The sequence below is a fragment of the Leucopleurus acutus genome, assembly GCF_964270905.1.
Source record: "Leucopleurus acutus genome assembly, chromosome: 8".
Classification (NCBI taxonomy): Eukaryota; Metazoa; Chordata; class Mammalia; order Artiodactyla; family Delphinidae; genus Leucopleurus; species Leucopleurus acutus.
In genome coordinates, this window is record NC_139151.1 from 57,900,257 (window position 1) to 57,919,492 (window position 19,236).

The following is a 19,236-nucleotide window of genomic DNA, read 5'->3' on the forward strand; positions in this document are numbered from 1 at the left end:
GTCCTGTTCCGGGCCAAAGTCAACACAGCAAATAACTGGAAGAGATGGGACTGGAATATGGTCTCCCGGGCTGCAGTGGAAGCTGCTTCTGTCCATTCCACTGGGCATTATGGATCTGGGAAGCAGGCAGAGCATAAGATGTTGATAGGCTACAGGAAAGAGGTTTTTCTGGTGCTCTATGGTGACTAAACCCAGTGAAATGTTCCCTGCCCCCAGATCAACAGAAATAAGGACAACTCCATAAAGACCAGATAGATAAAGGTTAGGAGATTTATTTTCTTTAAACAAGATCATAAATAACAAAGAAACAAAGTAGGTCCCAGACTTCAGACCCTGCAGCAGGACAGGAATAGGAAGTTGTTGGGTCGAAAGGTGGAGGGGGCTACGCATCACCTAAGACAGTCACAGAAAAGATGGGCTGCAGGAGACTGCCCCTCCCTGCCCTTGGGAATGGCGTGCCTGGGCAGCAGGGGGAGACTGAAGTGCTGTGATGAGGCAGCTGGAAGAGGGCAAATATTGAGGATGCTGGGCTGCACTAATTCTATGAAGAGTAACATGGAAACCACAAATGGCTAAGATAAGCTGTGGGTCTAGAAAAGGCAAGCGGGCACTCTGCACACCTCCAGGGACCAATTATGAAAATGGTTCAATTTGATTCTTAAAAACAACTCCACGGGCCTTAGCCTGTGGCTTTGTGCGTGGGCTGTATTCAACCTGGGTTGCCCTGTGGCAGGTGAGGGCTCAAGAGACCCCTGGAGCAGCCTGGCCTCAGCCCAGGGCAGGTGCCCAGACATGTGGGAGTGGGACCGTGGGCCCTCCCCAGTTGGGAGGTCATGTGCTTGGACTGGCCGGGCCTGATTTTCAGGCTGGTTTCTTGTGATGCTATCCACCCCCCACCCCTGTACCTAAGGATGAGATCCTGGCCCCCCGGGTCTTCCAAGCCTAGAATAGTAAGACAGGGATAAAAAGGTACCTGACTGGTATTTTATTTAAAAGGGAAAAATAAGGACCATCTCGCACGTGGTCCATCCCATGAGGTAGGGCAGGACCATGGCAAGAACAATCTCAAGGAATGGAGGTCCCTGAGCCTGGGGAAACATATGGACGCAGGTGCATTGCCTAATGCCAGGAATAGGGGCCCAGGGTGGCAGTTCTGATGGAGGCTTCACCCTAGGCAAGGCAGGGAGGACAGGCAGGGGCTACCCCTGAACAGGGAAGGGATAGGAGCTGGGGAGCCTTAAACTGGGGAGACCAATGTTGGTCAAAGGCCCTGGAAAACAATGCTTTCGGCAGGAATACACGAAAGGGTTTGTACATCTGGGGATGCCCGTCTATAGGGAGCCGGTGTCACATGGTCGGGCAGGATGGTGAGGAGGAGACAGCGGCATCACAGTGGCCTCTGGTGCGATGTATTTACAACAGAGCTCAGTGTTGAGGGAGGGAAGGAGAGCAGGTCACTAACAGCCAGGAAACACACTGTGAAGAGTAGAAAGAGAGTGGAAAACAATGTGACCGTCACTAGCTTTCCCCCTGCTTACCCTGTCTCATCCAGGAAACCCTCCCTAATGATCACCAAGGCCTTTGTAGATCTCTCCCACCTCTTCTCAGCCCCATCCAGGGCAAGACACAGGGTCTGCTCTCAGGGTACTGCCGATTTGACCACAGCTCCAAATGGGCCAGGGGCCCCAAACGCTGCTTATTAAGCGAAACTAAGTCTTTATTTTGATTCCTGGGATCCATCAATGGTCAGCTCCTTGAGGGGTGTTTTGGCATAAGGGAATCACTTGTGTGGCTCACTGTACCAGACTCCTGTGCTCATTTCCAATGCCTACCCTGCTCTGTCATCCACACCTCCTAGGCCCTGGCATTCAGAACTCCCTAATGCAGAAACCCTTTCTTTTTCTTCAACATTTTTTCTTCTTCAAACTTCCTGAGGGTGGGGAACAAGTTCCCCTAGACCATCATCAAAATCAGATAAGAGACTTCCCAACTGGCAGGTGTGACTCTTCATTCGGCCTGTGGGCTCTCTGAGGATCAGGGGCCTCCTGTAGCAAAGACTGGGAGCTCCCTGAGGTGGGGCTGGGACGTGTGGGTTTGGGTCACCGTGCCTCTTTTCTCCTCCTCCTCAACAAAGAGACCTATTATGTCTGCCTAATCACACGGAGAGCTTCCTAGGATGAGGGCATCCTTGTTCCTCTAGACCCAGTGGTTCTCAACTGGGAATGACTTTGCCTCTCTTGAGACACTTGGTAAAATCTAGAAACATGTCTGCCTGTCACAGCTGTGTGTGTTCAGGGGTGCTACTGGCTTCTGGTACGTAAAGGCCAGGGATGTTGTTCCAACATGCTACAGTGCACAGAACAGCCCGCACCACAAAGGATTACCCAACCCAAATGTTACTAGTGCTGGGGTTGGAATCCCTGCTCCGGATCTCTACACAGCCTCAAGACCTGCCCCACCTTCCTTGGCAGCAGGGCAGGAGAAGGCATATAGAACTTCTCTGAGAGCCTGGAAAAGGACGGATTCCCATCCCACCCTCCACAGGAAGGGGCATCTTAAGAAGAAGTATGCATCACAGTGAGGGTGGGGGACTAGGCATCATTTAATGTCAGCTAGGCAACAACTCACTGAACCAAAGCACATGGAAAGAACCAACCATGGCTTTGCAGAAACACACATGCTGGGCTCTGTGTTGAAGAGGAAGAAGAAAGGCAAGGTGACCTAAACCAGGCAGGGGTAAGGCAGAGATACCTATAACCTTGCAAATATCTCTTTGTTGGAGCACTGCTGGGCTCCTTAAACCTTTGTACTTCCTTACCACTGGAATCCACCGATGGGCTCTGCAAACCTGTGCCGAATCAGGAAAGTGGCAACAGCTTCAGCTACCTGGAAAAGGGAGAGATGTTCCAGGCCATGTTAAGGGTAGCAACGGGGTTCATCCTTGGAGGTCTGGTGGGCTTCTGTTGGAAGGTAAGGCTCTCTGGTGGACTCATGGGTCCTACAGTTCTGAGGAGCCTGAAATCAAAAGGACCTGGGTCCTGGCAGGGCTGGGAGACTCCTCCCCACCATTTGCCAGGGATGGGTCCAGAGAAGTCAAGAGGAATGATGTGAAGGCTTATTTATCCCCTTAGAGTTACAAAGCACTTTTTTCCTACAGGAGGAGCACATATTGATTCCTAACTGTGACTGTGGTTTAGGGAGCAGTTTCTACCCGATTATCCCTTCTACCATCTGGCTTTCGGGGGCAATGGAGAAGTAGAGCTTAAGATCTTAACCATAGAGCCCTGGGTGAAATAGCAGGGTGCCAGTAACTCCTCAGCCCATACACACAAAGCCAAGACCAGAAGCAGCTGCCAGGGAGAGGTCTGGGGAGTTGGTGGAGTCCCATCTGTGTAGGCCCCACAGCAGCTGCTGCAGGCGACACAGGCTGACTCAGAGGCTGGTTCTATCTTCTGTGAGACCCACAGTTATTCCACGTTGTCCTTTTACATTCATCAAGCACCAGACTCACCTTGTCTGGAGCGTCCTCATGGACTGCATGGCCACACTGGGGTAGGACCTGCATCTGGAACTTCCCTGGGGAAGATACAAACCAAAGCCACCTCAGGGACTAAAATGGTCCTCTCCTTACCATCTCTGCAGCCTCACAGGTCACTCCAGGAGGCCAGGACTCCCCCATCCCCTCCCTGCCAATACTCTGGACCCAATTACACCTAGCCTTTGAGGAGGATGGTAATACTTGAAATTGTAACCTTGAGCAAATCATTTTCCCTTCACTTTTTCTTTCTACACCTATTTAGTATGCACTTACTTTGGGCCAGACACATAGAAACAGTTCCTGTATACACTACAGTCTAGTGGGAGAGCAAAACATAAAAACCAACATTTTAATGCAGCATGTAGTTCCTATGATAACACAGAGCATATGGAACTGGAAAAACACAGTATGGAACTGGAAAAACACAAGAAGAGGGGCTTTGCAATCAAATAGGGATCCAGGAAGGCTTCCCACACAGAAAAAATAACTTACACAAAGAAAGAAGGATGAAATGGTATTTGCTCCTGAAAAGAAAAACTTTGGCATGGTGCTCATGAGAGTTAACAATGAGGCTGGAGAGGTAAGCAGGGACCATACCTTTAAGGGGTTTGTAGGCCATGTTAAGGACTTTGAGATTTATTATTACAATAATAAGTTACCATTTGAGTGCTTAACTATGTGCCAGACATGGTACTAGGCACTTTCTCACACTGTCCTGTAGAACACTGTAAGCTCACAACTAATGTGACAGTTATTAAGAATGAACAGAAATGACTGATAAAGCAAGATCTCTAAGGAGACTAAAGAATACGGGACCCAGAGCTCCCACAGGTAGAGAGAGCAGACTCTCAGAGCCTCAGAATAAGGGAGTAAGCTCTGGAAGTCCTTCTGGCTATCACATTCTGGGATTCTTACCCCAGTTACATAGTGCTTTAAAATCTTTTTTCAAAATACTCATCTACCCATTTTTTAAGTTGATTCTCAAATTTACCCTATAAAATTAAGCAGGACAAATACTGAAATTCTTTTTTGAGATGATGAAACCAAGGCCTTGATTAGTGAAGTGATTTGCCCAAGGCCACTTAATTAGTCAGCAGAGGAACTAAGACCATTCCCTCCAGTAAGGTCCTGCTTATGCCCCTCTTCCTGCAGTAAGCTGCCGCTGGGTGCTCCAGCCTAGTCCCCTCTCCCCTGTATCTCCTAATGTACTACTGTTAATGCAGTTAATGGATCCAAACACAGAGCAGCTTGTGCCCCTGTTGTTCTGTAAACTAATATCTATATGCCACTGGTGCTTGCCCCCCCAGGAGTGTGTCATTTCTATAAGAACAGGGCTAATATCATTACTTGCTCTATATCCCTAATAGGGTCCAACCCAGGGCTAGATATTAAATAAGTGCTTAGTAAGTTTTGGATGAATGAACGATTGAGCAAATAACCTGATAAAACTTACAACTCAAACCTTGATGACTGGGACTGCATTTTTCACTCCTCTTTGGAAGAGTGGGTATAAGGAATCAGGGAGAGCTCACACATACTAACAATGCTGTACCCAGTACACATAAAATAACATAATCATGGGTAATCCTCACAATTATTCTATGAGGTGGGCATATTTCCAACTCCATATTATTTTATTTATTTATTTTTGTCTGCATCGGGTCTTCGTTGCTGCATGCGGGCTTTCTCTAGTTGCTGCGAGTGGAGGTTACTCTTCATTGCAGTGCGCGGGCTTCTCATTGCGGTGGCTTCTCTTGTTGCGGAGCACGGGCTCTAGGCGCGCAGGCTTCAGTAGTGGTGGCATGTGGGCTCAGCAGTTGTGGCTCGCGGGCTCTAGAGCACAGGCTCAGTAGTTGTAGCACACGGGCTTAGTTGCTCCATGGCATGTGAGATCTTCCAGGATCAGGGCTCGAACCCATGTCCCCTGCACTGGCAGGTGAATTCTTAACCACTGTGCCACCAGGGAAGCCCCTCCCCGCCAATCTTACAGATGAGGAACTTTAGGTTCAGAGAGCCTAAATCATTCACCTAAGTTGCACCATCAATGAGTGCTGGATTTCTAAGATTCAGTAACTAATTCAGCTGGTTTAAACAGTGCTGGGAAGGCTGTGGTTTGGAATCTGTGGTGATTTAGCCATTTCCTTTTGTTTTATGGATGTCATTACTCTCTATACATACTCATGGGATGCTTTGAAAGAGAAGGTGGTCTTGGCATAAACCTTACTGGGGAAACAGGAGGGATTTAATGAGGTATCAGGAGTGCCTCCTGGACACAATGAAGCCATCATTTATTTTACTTCACCCACATTTTCTCATTTAAACCTCACACAATTGAATTATTTCATTATCTCCATTCGATAGATGAAGAAACTCAGAATTAAGGAAGTCAGCAATCCACTCGGGCCACAAAACCAGTAAGAGTGATTCAAACCCAGGACTGTCTGCTTCCAAGGCTGGTGATCAACACTGATTCCAAATGCTATTCTAGTCAAGATTAACTGCTCTCAGATAGTATCAAGAGCTATGTCTGATTCTTCTGTGTGCCCAGCATCAAGCACAGGTCTTACACAGGTCTTTTCTTGCTTAGAAAAGGTTTGCTTAATTGAATTTACGGAAAAATGTCTAAGCTCAGAATAACCAACATCAGGACATCCCTGGTGGCACAGTGGTTAAGAATCCGCCTGCCAATGCAAGGGACTGGGGTTTGAGCCCTGGTCCGGGAAGATCCCACATGCCACAGAGCAACTAAGCCCGTGCGCCACAACTACTGAGCCTGCACGCTAGAGCCCATGAGCCACAACAACTGAGCCCACATGCCACAACTACTGAAGCCCGCATGCCTAGAGCCCGTGCTCCACAACAAGAGAAGCCAACGAAATGAGAAGTCCATGCACCACAACGAAGAGTAGCCCCCGCTCGCCGCAACTAGAGAAAGCCCACGTGCAGCAACAAAGACCTGACGCAGCCAAAAATAAATTAAAAAATAAAATAGAATTACCAACATCAGTGCCAAAAAAATCACATAGTCCCAGCCCATGGTCCTGCTCAAGGCCTCAGGACACTATGTAGTTGGGGGAAGGGAAGGGTATGGTATGAAGGTCTAAGGTCAGAGTTTGATAAATCATTCAGAGGCCTTTGAACAACTATTATCAAGGAAAATAGCCCCCTTCTCTGTGGAGAGCTTGAGGACAGCTCAAGGAACGGTCTGAGGGGCCCATGAGACATCCAAGTAGAGATGTCCAGCAGGTTTGATACATGGAGAGGTATGAGTCAGATGTTTAGTTTTGGGAGTTATCAGGGTATAAATGAGAGCCGTGAGATTGCCCAGGGAGAGTAAGTAGAAAAGAAGGAAGGTCAAGAACAGAATCTGCTTAAGCTTGAAACCTTGGCCTTGGAGTTAGCACCTCTTCTTCCTATAACCCAAAGTTGCCAGTGACTACTGACTTCACCTTCACCACGCCTTTCATCTGTACTAAAGCCAAAAGCTTCCATGAAATTGGTTCCACTACCTCCACAGTCATCTAGCCAATACACCTGGACCTAAGCACAACATGTCACTTTCCTACTCATTATACCTCACAATCCTTGTGAGGTTGCCATCAATTTTCTCATTTTATAGACCGAGAAAACTAAAGCTAAGGCAGGTCAAGTAACTTGCCCAAGGTCAAAAAAATTAGTAGGAAGGAAGCAATACTCAAACGCATTGCTCAGCCCCCGCTTTTACCACCTCATTGCGCTGTCTTCTAAATAGAGGTCAACCTTTTTGTATCTGGGTTATCTTGGACCTTTCCCTTTCCTAAGAATTCGAACAATAATAAAAATACTGATCAGTATTCAGAATATCTTTCACAATATGTATATTTACACAGAGCACTTTATAGTTTATAATGCCCCTTTCAAAGACACTGCCTCACTTTAATCTTTACAACTCTGAGGCATATGTGGTAGTATAATTCCCATTTTTAGATGGAAAATTTCCACATGACTCTGCCCATTTCTCTGCCCTCAGGGGACCTAGGAACATAATTTCTTCACAGCTTACCTTGCATTTGGCCAATAGTCAGATCTTTATCCAATCTATCAACACCTAGAACAAAATAAGAGAATCCATAAGTAGCTTGCTAGAAAAAAGCTGTGTGAAATAGGCTTTGCTGTTCAATAATGAAGTAAAAATTGCTAGAGTTGTAAACATGATGACATTCTCAATTCATGTTAATGCCAATCCTAACTCCCTGAGGGTATATTCTCACCACATGAAGCTTTCTAGGCTGAGGTTCCCCGTAACCACTTTGCTTGTTTAAGCTGGTTTCTGAAAATAGGGTTTTACTTTTCAAATTTCCATTATACTCAGAATATCCTTATACCACTCAAGCAGAAGGACTTGGGCTTGACCAGGTAGAGGCCAGGCCAGAATTCGGCCATCCCAGGTGGATGCTTATGCTTAGTTAGGTTTAGGGATTTGGCAAAGGGAGGAGAAAGGGCACAAATGAGTGAGGATTGTACTTCACTTTGGAAGTCGCTACCCATTTGGTAAATAGCTTTAACAAAGACATGCTGAGATGACAATATACATACACTGCTAGGCACTCAACTGTGTTCCCCCCAAATTTATATGATGAAGGCCTAATTCACAATGTGACCATATTTGGAGATATGGAAGTAATTAAGGTTAAATGAGGAAGTAATTAAGGTTAAATGCGGTCATAAGGGTAGGGCCCTCACAGGACAGGATTAGTGTCCTTATAAGAATAAACAGCAGAGAGCTAGCTTGTTCTCGCTCTCTCTGCCATGTAAGGACACAGTGAAAAGGTGGTTGTTTGCAAGTCAGTAAGAGAGCTCTTAGCAGAACTCGACCAGTCTGGAACCCTTATCTCAGACTTCCAGCCTCTAGAACTGTGGGAAAATTAATCTGTTGTTTAAGCAACCCAGTCTATTGTATTTTGTTATGGCAGCCCAAGCTGACTAATAAAAACACATACACACTTACCAGCCAGGAGCAGCAATTTCGGAATAGGACAACTAAGAAAGAGATTGGATAAGCCTCGGAACCAGCCATCCCAGTATTTTTCTGTTTTTGCCAATTCAATTCTCCAAGTGTAAGGATGGTCCTTCTTGGTCTGGAGGAATAAGAGCAAGTTTTGAGTCTCTGAGGGCAACCCCTGGAGGAACAGGATAAAAACTAGGTCCCTGGGAAAAGGAAAGGGAAGGAAACTAGCACATATTAAGAGCTTACCATGTCCCTGACATTTTAATATACATTTAATCCTTATAACAGCCTTGTGACATAGGTTATTGTTGTAATTTCCATGTTTAGATAATCAGAAGTTTACTTTTTACTTCTATTAGTTTCAATGAACCTAGGAAACTTTCTTAAGATCACAAACCTAGTAAATGGTAAGGCCAAGATTGAGCTTCTTATACTCATCTGGCAAAAAGAACACATCATCAGAAGAATAACTACAAAAACACATTGTAGTATGAAAAATGCTTACAATATAATATTAAGTGAAAGAAGCAGAGTACAACATGTCATCTAAGTTAGGATTACTAGTGGAAAAATATGGTACACTTTGGGAAAGAACTGGAAGGGAAAACTGAAAATATGTTGATTTGTTCATAGAACATGTTTTCTTATATTTTTATTTATGACAATGATATAATGTTCCTGCAATGGTAATTTAAAAAAGGAAAACTGACACAAATATGACAAAATGTCAATATCTGTTAAATCTCGATATAAAGTAGATGGCACAGAGTATGCACTCATCAAATACAAGCTGAACAAATAAAAGGTTCTCTATACTTCTCTGCATCAAAATTTTGAAATATTATAACTGAAATAATTAGATGACCACATATCAACCAAAATATGAAAATCTAGAAGTGAGCATGAGACAGCATATATTGTATTAAAGATCACCACATGGTTAAGATGTTCATACTACCCAAATGATCTGCAGATTTAACACAATATCAAAATCCCAATGGCATTTTTTGCAAAAGTAGAAAAATTCATCCTAAAATTCATATAGAATCTCAAGGGACCCCAAATAGCCAAAGCAATTTTAATAAAGAAGAACAAAATTGGAGGACTCATGCTCTCTGATTTCAAAATATATTACAAAGTTACAGTAATCAAAACAGCATAGTACTGATATAAAGACAAATAGAGCAATGGAATAAAAACTTCGAGAGCCCAGAAATAAACTCTCACATATACAGTCGAATGATCTTTGATAAGGATGCTGAGACTACTCAATGGAGAAAGGACACTCTTTTCAACAAATGGTGCTGGGGAAACTGGATATCCATAAGCAAAAGAATGAAGTTGGACAACATACAAAAATTAACTCAAATGGATTAAAACCTAAATATAAAAACCTACAACTGTAAAAGTTCTAGAAGAAAGCATCATGAAACTTTTCACGACATTGGACTTAGCAATGATTTCTTGGTTATGGAACCAAAAGCAGAGGCAACAAAAGTAAAAATAGATAAATGGACTATATCAAACTTAAAAATGTTTGTGCATCAAAGAACTCAATCAATAGAGTGAAAAGGCATACCACTGAATGGGAGAAAATATCTGCAAGTCATGTATCTCATAAGGAGTTGATATCCAAAGGACATAAAAGAATTCCTGTAACTCAACAACAAAAAAATCAAATAACCTCATTTAAAAATGGGCATAGGAATTGAACAGACATTTCTCCAAAGAAGATGTACAAACAGCCGATAAGTACATGAAAAGATGTTCCAACAGCACTTATTATTAAGAGATCAGCTGCTATGAACATGGGTGTGCAAATATCTATTCAAGACCCTGCTTTCATTTCTTTTGGGTATACACCCAAAAGTGAGATTGCTGGATCATAACGTAGTTCTATTTTTAATTTTCTGAGTAACTGCCATACCATGTTTAATAGTGATTGTACCATTTTGTAATCCCACCAATAGTGCACAATGGTTCCAATTTCTCCACGTCCTTGCCAATACTTGTTATTTTGGGTTTTTTTGGCAGTAGCCACCCTAATGGGTACAAAATGATATTTATGGTTTTGATTTGATTTGCATTGATCATTAATGACCACAAATGCTATATGAGTCCACTTATATGAGGTATGTAAAGTATAGTGAAATTCACAGAAACAGAAAGTAGAATGGTGATTATTAGGGGTTGGGGGAAGCGGGAAAGGGGAGTTGTTGTTTAATGGGTACAGAGTTTCAGTTTTGCAAGATAAGAAAATTCTGGAAACTGGTTGCACAACAGTGTGAATATATTTAATATTACTGAACTATACACTTTAAAATGGTTAAGATGGTAAATTTTATGTTGTGTGTGTTTTTTACCACAATTTTAAAAAAAAGATCACTGGATGGGGAGTCAGGAAACTTGGATCTTCTAGATCTCACTAAACAACTCATTCTATTCTCTTCTATTAATATTTTCCAGACACAGGACACTTTGAAATGAACACTAATTGTCATTTCAACTTGGAACCTCAGCCTGTCCTACTGCATGCAGTGCTTCCCATTTATGAGTCATTTATAAGAGATCAGCTCCACAGAGACAGCATAATCTCACAAGCTGCTCCCAAATGCATACTAGATTTCATCCGCAAATACAACTCAATAATAAAAAGACAAATAACCCTATTTAAAAATGGGCAGAAGATATGAAGAGATATTTCTCCAGAGAAGATACATAAATGGCCAATAAGCACATGAAAACATGCTCAACATCAATAGTCATTAGAAAAATGTAAATCGAAACCACAGATATGAGATTCCACTTCATACTAGGATGGCTATAATCAAAAAGAAAGACAGTAACAAGTGCTGGCAAGGATACAGAAAAACTGGATCCCTCATACACTGCTGCTGCGAATATGAAATGATGCAGGCACTCTGGAAAACAGAATAGCTGTTCCTCAAATGAGTTACCATCCAGCAATTCCACTCACAGGTATATACCCAAGAGAATAAAAACCTATGCCCACGCAAAAATTTGTACTTGAATGTTTATATCAGCATTATTCCTAATAGACAAAAAGTGGAAATAACCCACATGTCCATTAACTGATGAATGGATTAAAAGTGTGGTCTATCAAAGTGGTTACCAGGGGCTTCCCTGGTGGCGCAGTGGTTGAGAGTCCGCCTGCCAATGCAGGGGACACGGGTTCATGCCCCGGTCTGGGAAGATCCCACATGCCGCGGAGCAGCTGGGCCCGTGAGCCATGGCTGCTGAGCCTGCGTGTCCGGAGCCTGTGCTCTGCAACGGGAGAGGCCACAACAGTGAGAGGCCCGCATACCGCAAAAAAAAAAAAAAAAGTGGTTACCAGGCCAGGGGCTGGAAGGTAGAAGAATAGCTAGAAGTTGGTAAAAGGGTATAAACTTTCAATTATAAGATGAAAAAGGTCTGAGGATCTAATTAATATAAAACACAATTATAGTGACTATAGTTGACAACGTATTGTATAACTGAAATCTGCTAAGAGAGTAAACTTAAATGTCCTCAAAAACACACACAAAAAAGGTAAATCTGTGAGGTGATGGATGTGTTAACTCATTGAGGAGTATCCTTTCACAATGCCTCTGTTCATCACATTGTACACTTTAAATATCTTACAATTTTAATTGGCAATTATACCTCAATAAATCTGAAAAAAAAGGTGTATCTATACAATGGAATATTATTCAGCCATAAATAGGAATGAAGTACTGATACATGCTACAACAGAATGAACCTGGAAAACATTATGCGATGGAATGGAAGTCATGGAAGATCACATATTGCATAATTCCACTTATATTAAATGCTCAGATTAGGCAAATCTGTGGAGACGGAAAGTAGATTAGTGATTGCCTAGATCTGGAAAGGATGGAGAGAAATGGAAAATGACTGCAAATGAGTAAGACATTTCTTTTAAAAGTGACAAAAATGTTCTAAGATTAGATTGTTGTGATGGTTGCACAACTGTGACTGTACTAAAAATCACTGAATGGTATACTTTGGATGAGTTACCTTTCAATAAAGCAGTCCGAAAAAGAGAGAGATTTATGCATAAAGGAATATCTCCTGGACAAGTGAAGTTTATTCCTTTAAGGATCAAAGCTTAAATGTTTTCCCTTTCTTTTCTGTATTTTAACCATTTTGTATTAGATTCTCCCCATCCCCAATAAAAATGTATAGCTTGTTTTCTTTTACAGAGCAGAGTGGATGCAACTGACCTCTTATGTATGCCTCAGGGTCATTTGAAACACAACTTTTTATACTGTGCTAAACAGAGATGCCCCTATGAAGCTTTGCCCGGTTTTTTGTGCTGTTGTTGTTAAGTTTAATTGGCATTATTAACATTTTCTTCATCATTTTAATTTATTTTTCCTTTGAGATATAACTGACATACAACATTGTTTAAGTTTACAGTGTACAACATGTTAATCTGATACATTTATATATTGCAATATGATTACCACCACAGTGTTACCTAACACCTCTAACATGTCATATAATTATCATTTTTTTGTGGTGGGAACAATTAAGATCTAGTGTCTTAGCAACTTTGAAGTTTATAATACAGTATTGTTGCCTATAATTACTGTGCTGTGCATCAGATCTCCAGGACTTATCTACTAGTTGCAAGAAGTTGTTGACTACTAGAGTTTCTCTGTGTCCTTCCTCAGGTGGAGACTGTTTAGCTATGCTCCTCATTGACTGATATGCCTCAGTTTGTCCTCCTAACAAAACTGCTGGAGTTCATAAAACCCCATACAATAGGCCCTATAAAAAATTATAAGGAAAAAATGAGTTGGAATTAAAAATCAGAGGATTTAGATGTGTTTTAGCACTAACATTTATATGTGACCATAAGCAAGTATCTGCATCTGAGTTGTAAAACAGTGTTAATATCTACAATGCAGAGGCAAAATGAGAACTAGAGATATTAATGTGAAGCATTCAGTATAGATCCTAGCACATAAAAGGTAAAACGTAACTGATAGTTTGTATCAGTCTCAAATCTACTAAACACTAATTGGTTACCCTGAACAAATCTCTTCATCTCTGAGTCTCAGTTTCTATAGTGTTAACATGTGAGAAAAGGTCTCCCCTCGTCTCACAGAGTGTTGGAGGGCAAACTGATCATGCATTATTTATAATTTTGTAAACTCCAAAGAGGTACAAAGTATTATTCATTGATCTTAAGGATGACAAGAAGATCCTCATTAAATTAAAAATACTGTTTAAAAAAAATGCACCCTCTTCCTTGCTAACACTAGCATCTCCAAATGCAAAGGAATATGTGGTATACACCAAGTATACATAAGTAAGATTAGTAACATCTTACTAATTCCCTGTCATTAGTAAGATATTCATAATCCATCCCAGAAAGTCTATGGCTCACACTCACTCATCATTTCCCAGAAAAAGCACCCCTTCCCACTGGTGGCCTCAAATCAGTTGCTCAGCAAGTTCTCACAGAACACTCACTATGCACACAACCCTGAGCTATACGCTGAAGGAAATTCACACAGAACATCAGTTCCTGCCCTCAAAATACATAGGATATTTTTGTTGGGAGACAATTCTTATGTTATTAGAGGGCACTGAATCTGCATTCTAGGGATGACTATAAGAAAACCATAATATTTTGAATGTGGCTTATGAAAATCAGTTCTATGACTTGGTCACAACTTCAGAAAAGCAAGTGCTAAGGTGTGTCCTACAGGCTCTCAGTGCTGTACTGCAGAGGGACTAACATAAACTGGGGTCAGAAAGCTTCCCCAAGGAGATACGCCTTGAAAGATGGGAAGGATCTGGATAAGTTTAGGGTAGACTGGTACGAAATGGGATTTTCTCATGAGATAAATCACAGGAACAGAAGTACAGAGGTGAGAAAGGGCCTGATGAGAAAGCAGTTTGCTTGAGGGTAGGGTAGTACTGTAAGTTTTATGTTCCAATTTGTCAGAGCCATCAACAGTGCTTTATATCTTACAGTTAATCTAAGTATCTATTACGATGGTATCTTCGTCTCCTAAAATATCTAACGATGGACAAAAAGAACAATGTTACCTCCCTTTCGCACCTTACACACTTTTGAACCATTCCCTAACCCATCCTTCCAAGTGTATTCAGGCTTTCACCCACCTCCATGTCATCTTCCTTTTTCCTTTTGTTTACTGACTCACTTCTTTCTTCGTCTTCTTCTTCTTCCTCTATGATTCCTTCTACTATAGATTTGGAGCCTTCTGGACTTGTAATTCCTTCACACCTATGTTTTTTTTAAAAAAAAAGTGTTATCACACACCTCTCTTCTACACACAAGTTACCTTAGAGATGCTGATATTTATGGCCTTTTATAATCAAATATTAGTTTAAACTTAACAGTGGGAGAAGGAGGGTGTGAAAAACGTGCATTTTAAAATGTACAAAAGTTGACCAGGACTGTGGAAGTCATCACCAATGTTTGACTATACTCCAAGGGCTGGTTCCCAGTTCCTGCAGCAATACTGACCCACAGAAGGGAGTAACCATTTCCTGAGGCATGGTGACAAGAGTTTTATTGGCGTTATCTTATATAATCCTCATAGCAATCCCATAAAGTAGCTCTGAAGAGTTAAAAAAATTGTCCAGGATCACTTAGCTCATGAGTGGATAAGCCTGGGAGGCAGATCCAGGCCCAATTAACTCTAAAGCATAGTGCTTTTCTACTGTACCCTGCCTGTAGTAGAACAAGGCTCAAACAGATTGGTAAAGGGCCTCCACTTTTAATAAGCTGACAGAAACTGGCAATTACAGTAACCAGGGCCACTGGTGGTGTAGTGGTTGAGAGTCTGCCTGCCAATGCAGGGGACATGGGCTTGAGCCCTGGTCCGGGAAAGATCACACATGCCACGGAGCAACTAGGCCCATGCACCACAACTACTGAACCTGCGCTCTAGAGCCTGCGAGCCACAATTGCTGAGCCTGCGTGCTGCAACTACTGAAGACCATTGCTCTGCAATGAGAAGCCACCGCAATGAGAAGCCCGCGCACCACAACGAAGAGTAGCCCTTGCTCGATGCAACTAGAGAAAGCCCGTGGGCAGCAATGAAGACCCAATGCAGCCAAAAATAAAAATAATTAATAAAAAATAGATTAAAAAAACAATAACCAGGGCCAGATAAACCTTAGACATCAACACATCTGATGCAACCAATTATTGTTGTTTTTCATCTAAAAATATTATCTCTATTATGTAATTAGGTAGAAAAATTATTATAGGAACAGCTGGTACCATAATTCCTTTTAAAGAGAACTCGGAAAAAAATACATTGACAAGTGTTAAAGGTAAAACCTCAACAGCCTATGCAGCAGCTAGGGCCAAGGTCTGCTCTGCATGATAATGTTATTTTGCCCTTGAAAAGGGAGAGAGAAAGGAGGAAAGGAGAGAGAACAAGCAAGACAAAAAGAGACTGGGATAAATTCAACGGTCAGTCAAGCTTCAGTGGTGGATTTTTAAGAATAACTTCTCCTTCTCTGTCTCCTCTATCAAACCTTCAGTGACCTGTATGTTCACAAGTGTTTTGTTAAGTGGGGGTTTTCTTAGGAACTTAGGGTGTCAAGTTTCACGTCTAGGTCAAAGTATCAAAGAAACAACATGTGCTTTGGGAGTGGAATGAGAGGTTCAAGAGAATTATACCTAGATCAAGAAGGGCAAGAAGGTTCCAGCGAATATCTATGTCACAATTAAAACACACAGACTCTTACATACATAGGTTTACATATTTAGAGAAAACAGCACGTGAAGTAAAAATTTACAAATCAGCGAACTACCTGCATACAAGCCATGTAAATTAACTCCCTTTCAAAATGCTTTACCACTGCTTAGACAAGTCAGATCTCAAAATATTTAAGCATTGAAAAGTGAGCAGCCTCACAGCTTATTTAAAACCTCTGCATTGTGCCTGCCAGATATTACTACGCAAATTTCCCTTTCCCTTTTTCCCTTTCCCTTTTTTCCTTTTCCTTTCCCTTTCCCTTTTCCCTTTCCCTTGAAGTCAAATACACGGGAATTTGAATATGAGCTCTATCATTCATTAGCTAGTGATCCCGGGAAAGTCACTTTACCTTTCTGAACTTCCATTTCCTCCCCTATAAAATGATAGTTACCTTGAAGAGGTATGGTAAGGATTAAATGAGATAGTGCAAATGAATGAATGAATGAATCTAGGTAGTGATCATCAATGGTTACTAACATTAAAAAAATAAAAGAGACAACCAGACCATTACGTGCCTCCTGATGGCAGTATACGATATCACCTATACTTGCAAACAAATAAAAAAAACCAAAATAACAACAAACAAACCTAAGATTGATCAAACCTCTGATCTAACAATTTACAGAAAATACAGGGAATAAAGGAACATGTTAAATTACACCTTGAGGAATCAATCAGCAAATCTAGATTGTGGGAAGTTCTAAAGGGCAAACAACTAGGTTTCCGCAATAAATAAATTGCCAGGAAAAAAAAGAGAGAGAGAGAGAAGTGGAACCTATAGATTAAAGATACTTAAGAGGTTTATCAATCAATTGCTATGTATTTACCCTATTATAATTCTGGTTTGAACTAAAAAAATGTATGAGATAATCAGGTAAGTGAATACTAAAGACCTTTGATGATATTAAGGAACTGTTAATTGTTTTAGGTGTGACAGCAGTCTTGTGACTGTGCTCAAAGTGTCCTTACCTTTTAGAGCATGCTAAAATCTTACAGAGGAAATTATGTTTATCTGAAATTTCTTTCAATATATTTTGTCCTTAGGGGAAGTAAATAGGGGCACAGATGAAACAAGACTGTCCATGAGTTCATAACTGTTGAAGATGGGCAATGGGTACATTGAGGTTCATTATATTATTCTACTTGTGTATGTCTGAAAGATTTCCATTACCCAAGGTTTTAAATTTTACATAGTGTATATAAAATACCTTGCACAGTGCCTGGCAAATAGCAGGTATTCAATAATGCCATTATCATTTTCATCAACTCTTGTGCTGTTTGTCCTGGTGGGCAACATTTTCCCAATTCACCTAAAGTTTATTTTGTGACTATATAGCAATACCCAGGACTGATGTAACCCTATCTAGGAGGATCAATTGGGCTAAATAATCTTAGCTCTACCTTAAAATCTGGCTTTCACCCAGGCTATGCGGAAGCTTTTATAATATAATTTCCTTACAACCAGGTTTGGCTTAGAAGGAGACTCTTACCAGAATAAAACCATATACTGGCACAAAAACAGAAATATATATCAATGGAACAGGACAGAAAGCCCAGAGATAAACCCACACAGATACGGTCACCTCATCTTTGATAAAGGAGGCAAGAATACACAATGGAGAAAAGACAGCCTCTTCAATAAGTGGGGCTGGGAAAACTGGACAGCTATGTGTAAAAGAATGAAATTAGAACACTTCCTAACACCATACACAAATAAACTCAAAATGGATTAAAGACCTAAATGTAAGGCCAGACACTATCAAATTCTTAGAGGAAAATAGGCAGAATTTATGACATAAATCACAGCAAGGTCCTTTTTGACCCACCTCCTAAAGAAATGGAAATAAAAACAAAAATAGGGTTTCCCTGGTGGCGCAGTGGTTGAGAGTCCGCCTGCTGATGCAGGGGACTCGGGTTCGTGCCCCAGTCCAGGAAGATCCCACATGCCACGGAGCGGCTAGGCCCGTGAGCCATGGCTGCTGAGCCTGCGCGTCTGGAGCCTGTGCTGCTCCGCAGCTCGAGAGGCCACAACAGTGAGAGGCCCGCATAGCGCAAAAAAACAAACAAACAAACAAAAAAAATAAATAAACAAATGGAAACTAATGAGACTTAAAAGCTTTTGCACAGCAAAGGAAACCATAAACAAGACGAAAAGACAACCCTCAGAATGGGAGAAAATATTTGTAAATGAAGCAACTGACAAAGGATTAATCTCCAAAATATACAAGCAGCTCATGCAGCTCAATATCAAAAAAAAAAAAAAACAACCCAATCCAAAAATGGGCAGAAGACCTAAAAAGACATTTCTCCGAAGAAGATATACAGATTGGCAACAAACACATGAAAGACCACTCAACATCACTAATCATTAGTGAAATGCAAATCAAAACTACAATGAGGGCTTCCCTGGTGGCACAGTGGTTAAGAATCTGCCTGCCAATGCAGGGAATACAGGTTCAAGCCCTGGTCTGGGAAGATCCCACATGCCGTGGAGCGACTAAGTCCATGTGCCACAACTACTGAGCCTGCGCTCTAGAGCCCGTGAGCCACAACTACTGAGCCCACATGACACAACTACTGAAGCTCACATGCCTAGAGCCCAGGATCCGCAACAAGAGAAGCCACCCCAATGAGAGGCCCATGCACTGCAATGAAGAGTAGCCCCCACTCACCACAACTAGAGAGAGCCCATGTGCAGCAACGAAGACCCAACGCAGTCAAAAATAAATAAATTAAAAACAAAACAAAACTACAATGAGGTATCTATCACCTTACACCGGTCAGAATGGCCATCATCAAAAAATCTACAAACAATAAATGCTGGAGAGGGTGTGGAGAAAAGGGAACCCTCTTGCACTGTTGATGGGAATGTAAACTGATACAGCCACTATGGAGAACAGTATGGAGGTTCCTTAAAAAACTAAAAATAGAACTACCAT

The 19,236-nt window shown here is 41.7% G+C and overlaps 1 protein-coding gene across 1 annotated transcript in view; it reads right to left on the reverse strand.

The window, feature by feature from the left end:
- Positions 1-262: 262 nt before the first annotated feature.
- Positions 263-19,236, reverse strand: part of PPME1 (protein phosphatase methylesterase 1) — a 76,119-nt gene continuing 57,145 nt past the window's right edge. The window contains exons 9-14 of the mRNA XM_082844351.1: positions 14,685-14,808; positions 8,526-8,655; positions 7,581-7,625; positions 3,512-3,576; positions 2,819-2,886; positions 263-1,476 (exon numbers count right to left, since the gene is read on the reverse strand). Coding sequence (XP_082700477.1) covers positions 1,458-1,476; positions 2,819-2,886; positions 3,512-3,576; positions 7,581-7,625; positions 8,526-8,655; positions 14,685-14,808 — 451 coding nt within the window. The 3' untranslated portion in view covers positions 263-1,457. The remainder of the gene's footprint in view (positions 1,477-2,818; positions 2,887-3,511; positions 3,577-7,580; positions 7,626-8,525; positions 8,656-14,684; positions 14,809-19,236) is intronic.